The following is a 15,504-nucleotide window of genomic DNA, read 5'->3' on the forward strand; positions in this document are numbered from 1 at the left end:
TCAGTGGCCTCATTACAGGTACTTAATGGCTGACTCTAGCACCTGTCTCTAAAGGCCACTTAGGAAGCAGGCAATAACCAGGGGCAGGAGTGGACAAACAGGAAAAAGGCAAGTGAAATGAGTCCCAGGGAGAACAGATAGTGAGCTTCAGGAGTGGAAGGCATAACTAAGTAAGACGCTGAAAAAGTATGTGAATGCAAAGATCAGATCTGGAAGCAGGAGTTAAAAATTGCTAAAGCAGATACAAAGATTAATACTTTTGTCAGTGAATGTCAAATTAGAAACATTATCTCTCTGAAAGATACATTTACTTGCATATGCAAGTTTTGATGACTGCACTGGTTTTATTATGTGATTGTGTGTGTGTTTCAATGACTGCGTTGGTTTAATTTTGTGTGTGTGTGTACGCTCCATACCTCTCAACCTCATAGTACAAGAAATTAGGACAAAGGCTAAAATAATGGGTGGGGGTAGACAAAGACCCAGAAAATAGGTCATAAACTTAGAAATTTGCTTGAGTAATAGGATGTGTGTTAGTATGTGTTTTTTGATGAATATGAAGTCTGCAACTCAAATGTATGTCATTATTTAGGGACTTCGGTCCTTAAGTGATTTACCAGAAAATCACACATTTTATGAGAAACAGAGCAAAAATATGGACATTCTGTGAAACTTTTGATAGTTGAGTGGTGTACTGTACAGCATTAAATATCTTTTCTCTCTATTTCAAACTTCCATTTACTATTTTGGACTTGGAGGAAAATCAGATATGTAGTAATGTTCTTCCATACATTTCATATGAACATATGTCAGACCGTAAAGTACATCAGTCATGTCTGCAGATGGTTATCAGGCACCATACACGTCTACTTTTATATACTATGCTAGAGTGACTAAGCTATGCTTTATTTTCTCTTGTTGTAGAAAAACACGCAAGTGATTTTAAAAACTATTGTTAATATACATCAGAAGTATTGTGCTGTTGACTACTTTATCAAAACTGCAGTTCAGAAGTCTGTCTTAATTCTATAACATTTTTCATGGATGATGAAATTATCAAATGTTCGACAGTGATACTTATTTTAAAAAGCACAGCAGATCTCATAGTAGACAGAGACGCACTTAACATTTGCCCCAGGCATTGGTACAGTTAAATGGAAGTGGCTACGTGTCATGATTTCTGTGTCAGGAAACAGAATGCCACCCTGTAGATTGTTGTCCACGCTTGGTGATTGTTACAAAGATGTTGCAGGTTGTATGATGAAGGGAACAAATCATGTTATGAAGTCTTTGAACAGGCAATCCTCTGCTATCAGGAGAAATAAAGGAATACCACTACATAGATAATCCAGCTAATTGAAACAAACACCCCAAATATTAAACTGAAAAGGACCAGAGATCGAGCTTTCTTTGACGTGTTAGCTGCCTGGACCATATCACCTCGACTTGTCGCCATTCGAGCCTGTAAAAGAACAAAGAGGTTATAACATACACAAATGACTGGCTATGTGTGTTACATACAGCTGTTAAGAGAAAACGAGGGTTAGGTATATCTGTCAACTTTTGACCTTGTCCAGTAAGGAGACTACAGAAACAAGGCACTATTAAAGCAGGTTTGTATTTATTTACTTTTAGTGAGTGGAGGAATCCTTGTGGCCTGTATTCGCTGCATTTTCTCAAGTTTTTTTTTTTCTTTATGTTAGTTTTACTGTACTCATGTCTGTAGACATTTCTGTCCATTCATGGTTCATTTTAAAGTCACCTAATTTTGACTGTTCTGTACCAATCAGATGTGAGGATCAAAAACAAACCAAATGTCCTCCCTCTTGGCATCCGTCATGTATGTGATTGAAGATTGCCCGGACTAAACTCCCGCAAAGCATGGGAGAACAAAGCTGTTATGTAAAAACCCACTCAGGCTACCCACGGAAACATCCTATCACAAAGCCAATGCAATAAACAAATAGCTCTCCTCTGTTACAAAGTACGGTCAACATATTTCATGTTCTAAATAACTATATATGCAAAATGATCATCAGAAAAGATTATAACTTTCAGAATTTTCTAGATACTAGCTCTTATGTGTTAAGCAAAGGTTCAATTAATATTCTCTTTAAAGGAGTCAATCCTTACCCTTTAGGTCTTTTGGGTCTGAAGCCAAATGCTTTTTAAATATGTTTGTGTTCCTGACTTCCATGAGTAATTATCCAAGCTAAATTACCACTCTACACTGTTCTTTATTTCTTACCCCATCCCCACAAAAAACTCAACTTTGCTCCCAACTCCCTACCCCTATACCTACCTGCAGCAACATACCCCGGTGCAGCATAGTGGGATGTACTAATCAGGATCCCAGTATAAACCAGTTCCAGTTTTAACCATGCAGCCACTGGACAATCTAGCATGCTGTCTGCATAGTCCTGCTGCAAATAGAGTTCTGTTCCAAGACACCTGCTAGGTAAGATTGCACTCTATCTCTCTCTCTCTCTGTTACTTATAGGACCTTTACATAAAATGCAAACCAAAATAGAACGCTCAATACATCCACCAACCAGGAGAATAAATAACTTCCACAATATTAATACGAATCAGAGTATAAATAACCTTTAATAAAACAATAAATTGAGCATTTTCATCCCTGTCACAGGGACTTCATCAAAATGAAATACATTATAATTTGATTTATTTTAAACCAAACACCATTAAGAATGCCCCAATCAAAACTCAGAGCCAATTATCTTATTAAAAATTGTAAAAACAGGTCATACAAATTAGGATAATTTAAAACTCTAAGCTACCAAAAACAAATATAAATGTAAAAATAAATAGCCCTAAAATCATTTTAAATATTAATAAAAAAAAGAAAATTCATGCTTAGTTGATAATGTTAAAACTTCCTTGACCTAATTTTAATTAGGGGGAAGAATGGAAATAACTTAATTTAAGCCCGGAGATATATTTCCTTTTAACTTAAACTGCCATAACATCTCACAATACTCCACTTTAGCTTCCTAATCTCCCCCTCGTAAATTAACGTTAACTTGTTCCAAAATGCCAAATCTAAAGTTGTGCATTGTTTTTGAATAGAGCATTGTTAAATTTTTTATTAGCAATATCACATAAATATTCATATATACATTTACACAGGCACCTTTCAGTTTTGCTTATGTAAAAACTTGAACATCTCATACATTTTGCAATGTACACCACACCCTTAGATGTACAGTTACCTTTACTCAAATATACCCTGGCGATACCAACTATGTGCAGGTTCAAACTCTTTCCTTCCAAAATATGTGGACATTGATTTCAGCTCCCACACTTGGACATACCTAGTTGTTTAACCTTCAAGTTCGTAGACTGTATTCAGTTGTGGGAAACTTCAAATATCCCTTTTAGGTTTTGGGCTGCTTTGTGTACAAAAACAGGAAAGCTCTCCACAGTCTTAAACAGTGTCAGGTTACTCTTAAAAATAGTCCAATTTCTATCAATAAATGTTTTCACTTCCTTGGTACCAGGGTTAAGTTGAATAACCATCACTCGGTCAAAGCTTTACTCTGTGATAGTCGCAGTGTCCTTCATACCTTTCAACTGTATAGATTTTTGCAGAATATTCAGATTTTGCCTCTTATTTTTGGTCTGTTCCTCATAAAATTTGTGGTTTTCTGGCAAATGATTGAGGATTGAAGTCACTAAATAATGACAGTTTGAGTTTCAGATTTCATATCCATATCAACTTTCTAAGTTTATAGGAGCAATATTTAAAATCTATCCCTATTTTGGGGTCTTTGTTCCCCCATTTTTTTCTGGCTTTGTCCAGATTTTTTGTGTTGTGAGGTTGAGAGGTATGGTGTCCTTACCTTCTTTCAATAATTCCTCCCTCAATAATGGCTTATATTTGTAACCCCGACTGTCTCTAACTTCTTGACAAATACTGTTTACTAAACTAATGGTATAATCCCTAGTAACAAACATTTGTTTGATATTGTCCAATTTGTTAATTATGTCTTCATAAACAGAGGTCATCCTCACAGTCCTCACACACTGTTTCAACAGATTTATTTTTATTTATTTATTTATTTATTTAAATTTGTTGACTGGGAGTGTCCGACTGGATGTAGATCCATTTTCAGTGGAGGCCCGGGGAGAATAGCTCCACAGTTAAAATAAACAGACAGTAGTTACATTGGATTACATAGCGATTAACAATTTGATTAACATAGCAATTAGTTACAAACATATTTACAGATCAAGAACATAGTACATCAGTAGACAACTAGAATCTTTATCTGCGAAGTACATAACAGACATTAACAAATGTTACAATAAGAAGTTCCTGCTGTATAATAAGTACTCGGCTTACGAGCATCTGAGCTTGCTATAATCAAGGTAGTTAGTGGGGTGGAAAGAAAGGTAGTGGTTGGATGGGGTGGGTGATATTAGAGTGGGAGTTGCAAGGGCATAGCCAGCATGTTTTTAGGTGCGCTTTTAGTAAAGTTTTGAAGTGGGTGCATGATGGTACGGAGGTAATTGTGGGTGGGAGGGAGTTCCATAATTTGGCTATGGTGCAAGAGAATAGTGCTTTACCAGCAGAGTTATTGGCTTTAGTGATCTGCAAGTGATTTTTGTTGCTGGATCTTAGTGGGCTGATGGTGCGATAGGGTTGGATAGATTCTGGAGGGATGGGACATTTAGTGGATGGTTTACTAGTTTGTGGGTGAGTGAGAGTTGATACCATTGAAGGAGGTGAGGGAGTTCAAGCCAGCCCAGTTCAGCAAGTGAGAGACAGTGGTGACTATGGTAGGATGCCCCTGTGGCAAATTTGGCGATTTTGTTGTAGCAGGTCTTTAGCTTGTTTAGATCGCATTGCCTTAGGTTGGTATATATTGGAGAGGCATAAAGTAGGGTGGAGATAAGGTTGGAATTTGCTATTGAAATATTTGCTGCTTTGGTGAAAAGTTACTTATTTCTATATAACACTCCTAGTTTTTTGTGGACTTTTTTTATGGTCATGGATATGTGAATGTCAAATTTTAGTTTATTGTCTATTTCCACTCCTAGCAATTTGGTGTGTTCAGTTGGGTATATAGTGGTGTTGTCTTTTGCTGTGATGTTAAAGTGAGAGTTGTTTTGAGTATGTTTGGTGGGTTGGAAGATGAGTGGTTTAGTTTTTTTGGGGTTGAGTATTAATTGGGCATCGGATAACCAAGTTTCAACAGTGGAAAAGGTTTCCTGTGTGACTTTTTGCAGTTTGGGTAGGGACTGGGCTGAGCAGATGATGGTTGAGTCATCTGCGTATTGTATTGTATGAGTGTGCCATGTTTGGTGGCAGAAGGTAGATTATTGGTGAAAACAGAGAAGAGTAGGGGTCTAAGGATGGATCCTTGGGGAACCCCTATGGAGGCAGGTAGTTGGGGAGATATGTCATTCTGCCATTCAATGGATTGTTGGCGGTCAGACAGGTAACTCTGAAACCAGTTGGTGACTGATTGAGAGAGGGATAGGTTATTGAGGATAGAGATGAATTGTTTGTGTGGGACCATGTCAAATGCTTTCGATAGGTCTAGGAAAGTAGCAGAGGAGAGATAGCCATTGTTTTTATGCTGAAGGATAGTGTTAGTAAAGGAGAGTAAGGCAGTGGTGGTGCTATGGTTTGGTCAGAAACCATGCCGAGTACTGGAAAGGAGGTTGTTAGTAAGGAGGTAGTCTGAGACCTGAGAGTGTATGAATCTCTGTAGTATTTTGGAGAGTGGAGAGAGAATAGCTATGGGGCGGTAATTGGTTAGTTCTGTGGAGGGGCCGCCTTTGTGAAGGGGAATTATAGGTGATACTTTCCATAGTGTGGGAACGTAACTTTTTGACAGAGATCGGTTAATAAAAATGGATACTGGGTAGGCCAGAGCATCAGCTGCGATTTCATTTGGTATTTTAGAAGTGGTGGCTAAGGATATTGGGGGGGGGGTGGTGACTGGAAGAATAAGTTGGAAATGGGCTGAAATGAAGTGGCAGATGCATTAGAACTTCACTGTAGCACCAGGATTACATGATTTTATTTCCCTTAAGCCTGAATTAAAATATAGGGCAAAGAAACTTTAAGCAAATGTGCATTTTATATATGTGTATAAAAAAGTGTGTGTTTTTTTAAAAAAGATATTTGCATAATTAATTATATTTTTTATTGATTGGTTGGTTGTGTTTTTAAAAAAGGGTGTTTTCAAGCATTATCACAGTTCTGAAGAAGTCCAGGAAGGATGAAAGTGCTAGACTGTGGATATATCTTTGAGTAGTATTGCTACGTTTTATGGAGTGAATTTCTACTGTGTTTGTGATTAAAACTGTTTTTTTACAAACCCTTCAACTTGTTCTTGGTTTCCAGCTACTCAGAGTGTTGTCTTGGTTCCTGGTTGCTTATCTGCACTCTGCACCGGTTTTGTTTTTTATCTATTTGGTAGAGCCTCTTCTATGCATCTTAAGCTTGGAAGAAACATTGAATAATGGCATATACAAACCACAGGAGATTATTTGGTCACTGCAGCCAAATCAATACTGGCTTTTTTCTCTTGTCTATCAGTAGTGATAGTATTAAATGGAGCTGCTATTTGTAACAGCCCCATCATGACAGCTTATAAATAACTCAGGTATACACATTCTTGTAATGAGTACGTAAAATTACACAGTTTGTGAGAAACTTGACAAGATCCTTGCATCCCTCTCACCTTGTTATCCTCACTCTGAGGTTGTTGTACCTTGGAGAAACAGCAGTCACTGACAGGTAAGTATATATTCATTTAGCTAGGAAAGTCTGACTGGGCAGAGCCCATTTTCAGGTGAGGCCCAGGGAGAAATGCTCCAGCAGGTGCATTACGATACTCATGATGAAAATTTTTTTTTACAAAGATACATTACATAGATAGTTCTTGAGACATCTAGAAACAAACAGGTAATTCTTCTTCAGTCACACTATACAAAGATAAAACATATTTTTTCCTCTGGTGACATTATACGTAATACTAAATTCCAAGTATAAAGCATTTAAAATGCAAAGAGTTTGTGTGCAATATATGTCAGAGGTCAACATTAGATATGCCTTATAAGATATGGATAAGAAGGGTTACAGTGTACTGTAAATGTTAGGAATAAATAAACTTGAGGTGATAAGGCATGTGAAATATTAGCCAGTAGGTAGATATTAGTTAAAGCTAGAAGAGGGAGAGAGGCAATGTACAGCTGACGAGTCAAGGGTAGTGGGGGTAAGAATACAGGGGTACATACAGACAATCAGACATAGAACTGGAGTATAACAGGGGTGCAGAGTATCTCAAGGAGATGGATAAAGTGGGAAGGTCAGAAAGAAACTATTTATTTTGTTTTTGTTGTTCAAAAGGCGTGGGGAGGAAATTACAAACATTTAGTAATATACATGAACAGGCATTAAGTAATGTACATTCACAATTACACATTCATCTGCTAATAAGATTACATTCATATGAAATAAAGGCAAACTATTACAGTATAAAAGATACTTACTCAGTAGATGTTGAACATAGATCATCTGAACAGCTCTATTAGTAGGTCTGACAAATATATAAATCATGTGATTAGTACTTTGGAATTCAAAGAAATGGAGGTGAGAGAAGGAACTGCTTGAATCTGATTGAAGCCACCACTGGTTTACACTGTGGGCTAACTGTTTCACTGGGGGAGACTTTGCAATCACTGATTCTACCTCAATGCCCTTTCCTTACTAGGAGGAATTCTACCTCAGTTAGGTATTGATGAGCTATGGATTACGGCATAATGTTGACTTGATATTCCTATTGGATATTATGACTATAGACTCGGAGGTAAATCTGGTAACTTAGCCTGCTCTCTCTAATTTACCTTAAAATCTAGAATATTCTGTTCTCTTGATCCTGATGTGAGAGAGCATCATACTTTCCTACAGTTACCAGTGGGGTAGAATCAGCAATTGCAAAGTCTCCCCAATGAAACAGTTGGCCCACAGCATAAACCAATGGTGGCCTCAATCAGATTTAAGCAGTTCCTTCTCTAACCTCCATTTCTTTGAGTTCCAAAGCATTAATCACATAACCTATTATATATTTGCTTTCTTGGCTATTTCCTTAGCTCCTTCTGGAAGACAGTGCTGGTGATTCAGATGAGGTGGTCCATGGTTATTCACTGACCACATGCTTGGCTTCATTTGCCCCATTTCACACATTTGCCATCCTAGTCACGGTGTGTGTCATTGTTTGACTCTAAGCTCAGCCCTTGTGATTGTAGTGGCCAAATGACAGGTCATGCTTTTCTGGTGGTGGGCAGTTTGTGCAGTCTGGATAATCTTTTAACTCAAAGCTTTGACTACTTCACATTACTATAAGAGAGGGCTGCTTAATTCTTGTTGAAAAAGGTGTGATCATGAGGTCGGCATCTCCTCATCCCGACTGCATGTCTGTCAAGGATAGAAACAGGTCCTCATCTATTCTGCACTGACCACATGTCTGTCAAGGACAAAAAACGGACTTCCTTTTCTTAAACAGTTTGGTATCCCTGGTGATAATGAGGTCATGGCTACAATATAATGTGTCTTAGAACCTGTGGGCGTCATTTGTGTCCCCAGGCTGATGTCTGTCTGTCTGGACATGCAGAGGTTAGTTATCCATCACATTTTGTAATCCCCTGTGAAGACTGGGACTTTTTCATCTTTGTTAAAGTCAATCTTAATTAATCCTTTCTGAAAATACCATCTTTAGATCATAATAATCCATGTATTATCTCCCTGTTATGAACTTTCTGTTTCTGGGAAAGGTTATCAGGAAAATGGTTTATATGTAGCTTGAATCTATTTTAAGTGTCACTGGGTTCATGAGATAATTTTGTGCATGCCATAATTTGGGACTATCCTAATCATGGCAGTAAATGATCTAATGGCTAGAGATCAACACTATTCTGTTTTGGTACCTCTTTATCTTACTATGATGTTTGACACAGTGAATCATGACATCCCAATTAAACACCTGCAGCCTTACTGTGGCCTTACCTCAAAGGTGCTACACTGGTTTGTCAACAAGCACTAGGTACCTCCAGGAGGACTTCCTGCTGACGCAGTGTGCAATGCTCTTTATCTTAGTCTTTCAGATACCAAGTCTGACATTTTGTAGGTTGTGCAAAGCTCGGCAGTGCAGTTATATACTGCTACACATTCTTGTAAGCTTATTACCTCAAGCTGCAGCCAATCATTCAAATTATTGGTATTGATTTGTATCCTTACATGCATAATGATTTCTCATTCTTATATGTTTCTGTAGGTGCCCCCTCAAGGATCTATATGTGGCCCCATTCTGTTTAACCTATTCATAACTGACATGCACACTGTCTGTAGGTGCCCATAAGGATCTATACTTGGCCCCATTCTATTTAACCTACTCGTGAGTGGGTCTATATTAAATCACCGAATGCTTACAAAAGCGAACGGTGATTGATCGATCCTGTGTAAGCAAAAGCTTACAATGTTGAAGTGTCAGAACAGCGATTTTTTTCCAAGGGAAAAAAATTGCTGTTCCAACAACAAAAAAAATAAAATCAAAATGAATTTAAACATTACATTAAGTGGGGGGCTTCACCCCCCACACCCCCCTACGTAAAGATACCAACTCCGACACCGCACTACAGTGCCGAAAATGGCAAAGTACCAAAGTAACCAAGCAAATTCTTTCCCAGGGAAAGAATTTGCTTAACAGCCGCTTCGATATTTTCCATTTTCTGCCTTTTAAGTTCGACCAAGACGCATTCGAAAGAATGCGTCTTCGGTCTTCTTATATAGACCCACATAACTGACATGCACACTGTCTGTAGGTGCCCCCTAATGATCTATATGTGGCCCCATTCCATTTAAGCTATTCATAACTGTAATGCACACTGTCTGTAGGTGCCCTTAAGGATCTATACGTGGCCCCATTCTATTTAACCTGCTCATAACTGACATGCACACTGCTTCTAAGCATACAGCAATAGGAAAGCATGCACATGAGTCATCTCTCATTTGTGCAGGCAGTAGCTTTGCAATAGTATAAGAAATCACCCAGCAATCATTCTCCTCCATAGAATCCTGGCTGGACAACTCCCAAATTCTCTTGAACCCTCCAAAAAGATTTAAATTAGTCTCTATACCCCCGAGCAGCTGTGGGACAGAAAAAGAACCTCTTCACTATACCTTAAGCCAACAACATAAAAAACAGAAATAGTTACACATACAAAACTGCTGGGTGTGACCATACATGACCTGATGAAATTGAATGATAGGCTTCAAGTTAAAAACACACCAGAACTAGGCTACCTACACTGGATATAACCATTCTTCACTGATATGACCAGAAAAGACATAGCTACAGATTACCCACTCCCAAAACGTCTCAATGCCTCTCCAATCTTTACTAACCTAAAGTCACATCTATCAAATAAACTTGCACAATGCTATAGCAAAGTAGCAATATTTGTAACAAATCAGCACTATAGAACCCATGTTACCTTACTTTAAAATATCCAAATTGTCTTAAAGTGATACATACAAGGACTCACGCCTATCTATTGACAACACACATGCTACCTCACAGCCCTGAAAAATACTCAACATTAAATACAGAATTCACTAGATAAACATTTTTCTTAAATGTTAATCTATATGTCCTCCACAGAAGACATATTTCTTTCATTTCTTTTATAAAGCCCTCCCTTTGTATCATAACTGCATAATTATTCCCAAACTTTATCCCTAGCAAAGAAACCTCATTCATTGAAAAAAAATACACCACTCCCCCAGTTTTCACCACTTAACCCAAATCCTTACTTTTATCTTTATTCAAGGTCATTCCCATTTCCTTTAAAAACATTCAGACCAACCAACACTTCCCTCTTCCATATTTTGTTCTTTGCAAGTACAACTATATCATCTGCATATGTCAAAACTACTGAAATCACCCTCTTTTTACATCACATATCTGGCATCTTTCATTTTATTAGCTACTTCACTCACTATCACAGTCATTACAAACACTGCAAACAATATTCCACTCATGGGACATCCTTGTCACGTACCACACTTCATTCGTATTTCTTTACTCAACCATCCATTCACTAACACTCTCACTGTATTATTCTGATATGCTGATATACACACTCTCCTAATTGTTACCTGCTCCACACCTCCCCATAATGTCCCAAAAAGCATCATGTCCTACTACATCAAATGCCTTTCTAATATCATCAAGCATGCTTTTCACACCCGCCATTTTACTTATAACAGCATCCACAATTTCTCTTACAACCAATACTAATTCTTGACATCCCTTCCCTTTTATACCATCTATACTTTCTTCCATTATATCCCCCATCATTCCTTCCATTCTCCTCTGTATTATTCTCATAAAAATGTATAATCGCTGCTATTTATTGTGATGGCTTTTGATTTCAGTCTTTTCATATTTCTTCCATATACATTTTAACACCACACTACAAAAATCTATAAACAAACCCTTCCTTCACCATTCATTCAGTACATTTATAAAACACTCTCTTTGCCAGTCCATTAATTTCTTGTACATTCCATACCCTATAGCATCTGGGCCTGATACTTTCCTAAATACTTCATCCAATTTACTAAATAGTAATTTATATTTCAACATTTTCTTTTACTCATTTTGGATTTTTTATTTTCCATTCTGTCTTGTTTTTCCTTCTTTTACTATTTCCACCTGCTGTACTACAATACTCATAATTTGCTCTTGTGTTCTTTTTACCTCTCCTTTTACATTTTTCAATTCCCACATTATACTAATATTCTCCATTACTATTTTACCCAAATATGGAGATACCCTCTCCCTTCTGTCTTTTAAATATTTCTGCCTAAACAGCAATGCCTTATTTTTTTCTCGATTTCTTTTAAATATTTATTTTCCACATCATACTACTCTCTTGTATTATTCTTTAAATTCTCTAATACATTTTATACATTTCTCATACTTCCTTTGTAACATCATCCTGCCATTGAAAAAAACACCTTTTTATATACTTCTTGTTAAATTCAGTCCTCCTTTCAGACCATTTTGTATAGAAATCCTTCATGATTATATGATCCCTCCATAACTGCAATACTCCCCACTCTCCAGTTTTATTCCATAATTTCTCATTTGTTCTTGTTGCCCCCTTGCTATTTTTAATATACTTCCTTTCTCCCATCTCCTCCATCCATATTTCTAAATGGTCCCACAAAAAACTGTCACAACTGTATCACCATCTGCTGCCTTCAAACCTTCCAATAATATAAAATAATACATTTCAGACCCAAAAGCCCCTTTATATAAGTCTGTTGACTTTTGTCCCACGCATTTAATTTACCACATTTCATTACTGTTTGTATTTTTCTACATCTTTCCCTTTCTTTTTACATGTTCCCTTAAATCATAATTAAAGTCTCCTGCAATTATAATCTTCATGTTAACCTCCACATAGTCTAATGTCTGATTTATTTATTTTATTGATTGATGAGACAGATTCTCTCATTCCTTGCTAGTTATATATATGCATATAATGCAATCATTCTATAAACATGTTCTCTCCACCTGACATTCACAGCAGTTAACCTTCCCATCCTTACCAAGGTTACATCTAGGATCAAAGTTACATCTAGGATTTTCACAGTTTTTTTATACAACACAGCCCTTCCAGAGCAACGTTCACTTCCTAAGTTCCATATTATATTTCCAACCCCACAATTTTTCTGTTTGCAGTCTTTCTTCAATTGTTATAAATCTTACATCCTCTAACAGAATAACATCCACATCACATTTAGTAAACTAAGCCAGTATCCCTGTCCTTCTTACAGTGTTAATAATACTGTTCACATTTACTGAAAGTACTCGAAAATTATTGCTTTACCTTCTTTTTAAATTTAGGGGAATATTTTGACATTTTCATTTTCTTATTTTTAAGTCTTTCCCCAACTGAATATTTTTCCTGGGTTTATGTACAATAATCCTTGATCATCAGAATCAGATTTTTCAGTGCTAGAGCTTCAAAAGAATATTAGTATGAATCCCCTCACCTGATGTATCTTCCTGGATGCACTCTCTTGCCCTATTTCCCCTCCATATTTTCCTTCTTCTACAGCCTCTTGTTGTCCTTCCTTGTGCATGTTTTCTTCCCATTCCCCTTCATTATTTACTGTCTGCTCTTGACAATCCATCCAAAAGTGTCCCTTTTTTATACAACCTGCATTCAGGCACACACCTTCTTGCTGTATGTCCTTCCTCCTTACACTGGTTACATTGTATCGTGACACTCTACATTCAGGCACACACCTTTTTGCTGTATGTCCTTCCTCCTTACACTGGTTACATTGTATCATGACACTTTACATTCAGCCACACACCTTCATGCTGTATGTCCCTTCTCCCCACACTGGTTTCATTGTACCTTGTCACACTCAATTAAATTAAAAAAGTCCCCACAAAACAAACATGATTTAGGATTGCCAGAATATCTTAATGTCCCTCTATGACCACCCACAAAAATAATACTCGCAAGTGTTTCACCATGTTTTTTTTCATATGTCAAAACATCTTCCAACCTCAATCTACTATTCCATAGGTTTCTCTCATTCCTAACATTCATGATATTGTTATTAATTTCACACAGACCCTTTGGACATTTTTTTAACATTGTCTTCTTCAAATTCCTCAATTATAAACTGTAAAGTAACATTTTTAACATTTAACTCATTCAAGCCTATAGGCACTGTGATGATGTGTATTGCTAGCTATGCCAGGAGAAGTAGGGCAGGGGATGTGTAACATATGCCAGCATAGCTAGCTGGAGTTTTGTAAATAATTATATGTCTTTTGTATATCAGACTGATTTATACAGATGACTACTCCTTGAAGGCGGTTGCCGAAGCGCTAGAGGTGAAATAAACAGGTGTTTTAAGTGGATTCTTCGTCTGTGGTCTTCAGTTTTATCTTTTCTTTTTGGTTCATGCAGTGATTTATACAGATACTTGTGCTGAAAAATGTATTTGTAAAGTTGCTTGTGTTAAAAATATACCAACAGTGGGTCCTGAATGTATTGTAACTAATTAAATGTATATGTTTTAACAGAGGATACTGGAAGAGAAGAAGTTAATCTCAGTCCAGCTAACTTTGCAAAATAATTTGAAATTAAATGATCTGGTAGGCCATAAAGATTGTGTCTTACAGTCCTGATTGCACATATGCGTGAGATTCTGGTTCAGCTTCTAGTGATGGGAGTAGTATGGGAACCAGAAGTCAAATAACCAGATGTACATGATGTCATTCTGTAAGCCATCACTGAAATGATGTTTTAATATTAGATGAGACTGAAGTCTCAAGGCAGTCTGTTTTTCGAACGTGACAATGAAGGACCCCTCATCTACTTCATCTCGCCTTGCTCTAATAAGTGACCAGGGAATAGTAATTCTTTAGATCAGTCAGGAAAATATAGTGAGATTAGTTAAGTACTGTTTTTCTGTATCTGTCTGAATCTATTCATCTGTGTTATTTTAATATGTCCTGTGATTGAAACACTGGTGTTTATTGTAAAGAGATATTCTGTATTTTCATGTTCTTTTATTATTTATTATTAAATATAGTTAGACTTTTCATCATGGCTGGTCCTTTAGAGAATATGTTAACCTTTGAGAGTACTTATATCTATTTGGTGACTCTGTGGCCACTTCTGAAAGCCTTACTGCATTGGTCAAACACCATAGACGCTTAGGTGGAGCGATGAAGCTATATGAGATTGTGCTAGATGACTATGCATCTGTGAGGGATGTGACCGTACTGTATTTTAGCACATTGTCATTGTCTTGAGGTTAATGTGGTAACATTATGTAAAAAGTGATGAGTAAGGAATAGTTGCAGTGAAGGAGCAATTTAGGTCATTACTGTTAGTCATGTTGCTTTCTGCTCGTAATCCTACTTTCTAATACTGTGCCTGGTTTGGAACTCAATCTATAATAAACTGGCTACGGTCTACTGACTTCATCGTTTATTAATGGGGCAAGTGGGCTGGTCCATGGGTACTTTTCAACCATGACGTAGCTTGCACAAGGGTTTTCATGTTTCAAGAAATGATACCTTTTGAAATGAAATGTCTGTACCAAACTTTACAGCAAAAGAGAGCACACAGCAGCAGAAACTATGGATAAACACCTGCTTTAATGGCCTTAAAAGAAAAGGTTATAGCCCAGAAAAACAGTTGCATCTCATTGAACAGGAAGAATTTTACCAGAAATTAGGATTTTCGGTAGTTGCAAGTCAATGGATTTATCTCAAGAAAGAAAACAGAAAAGTAATATGAAGAGTAAAGACCCAAATGAATAATTGTTTTGATTTACCATGGACTGTTTTCGAGTATTCTACTGGAGATGGAAACCTGAATGACTTGTAAGAATTTCTGTTTTGATAATAAGTGACGTTTTTATTCTAT

General features: G+C 37.0%; 1 protein-coding gene across 2 annotated transcripts in view; it reads right to left on the bottom strand.

Annotated features, from left to right (window-relative positions):
- Positions 1-885: 885 nt before the first annotated feature.
- PRRT1B (proline rich transmembrane protein 1B) overlaps positions 886-15,504 on the bottom strand; it is a 245,585-nt gene continuing 230,966 nt past the window's right edge. For both annotated transcript variants that reach the window (XM_044057864.1, XM_044057865.1), the window contains one exon: positions 886-1,462. In XM_044057864.1, coding sequence (XP_043913799.1) covers positions 1,313-1,462 — 150 coding nt within the window. In that variant the 3' untranslated portion in view covers positions 886-1,312. The remainder of the gene's footprint in view (positions 1,463-15,504) is intronic.

The sequence above is a fragment of the Protopterus annectens genome, chromosome 16.part0 (genome assembly GCF_019279795.1).
Source record: "Protopterus annectens isolate FY-2018-M chromosome 16.part0, PAN1.0, whole genome shotgun sequence".
In the NCBI taxonomy this organism is placed as follows: Eukaryota; Metazoa; Chordata; order Ceratodontiformes; family Protopteridae; genus Protopterus; species Protopterus annectens.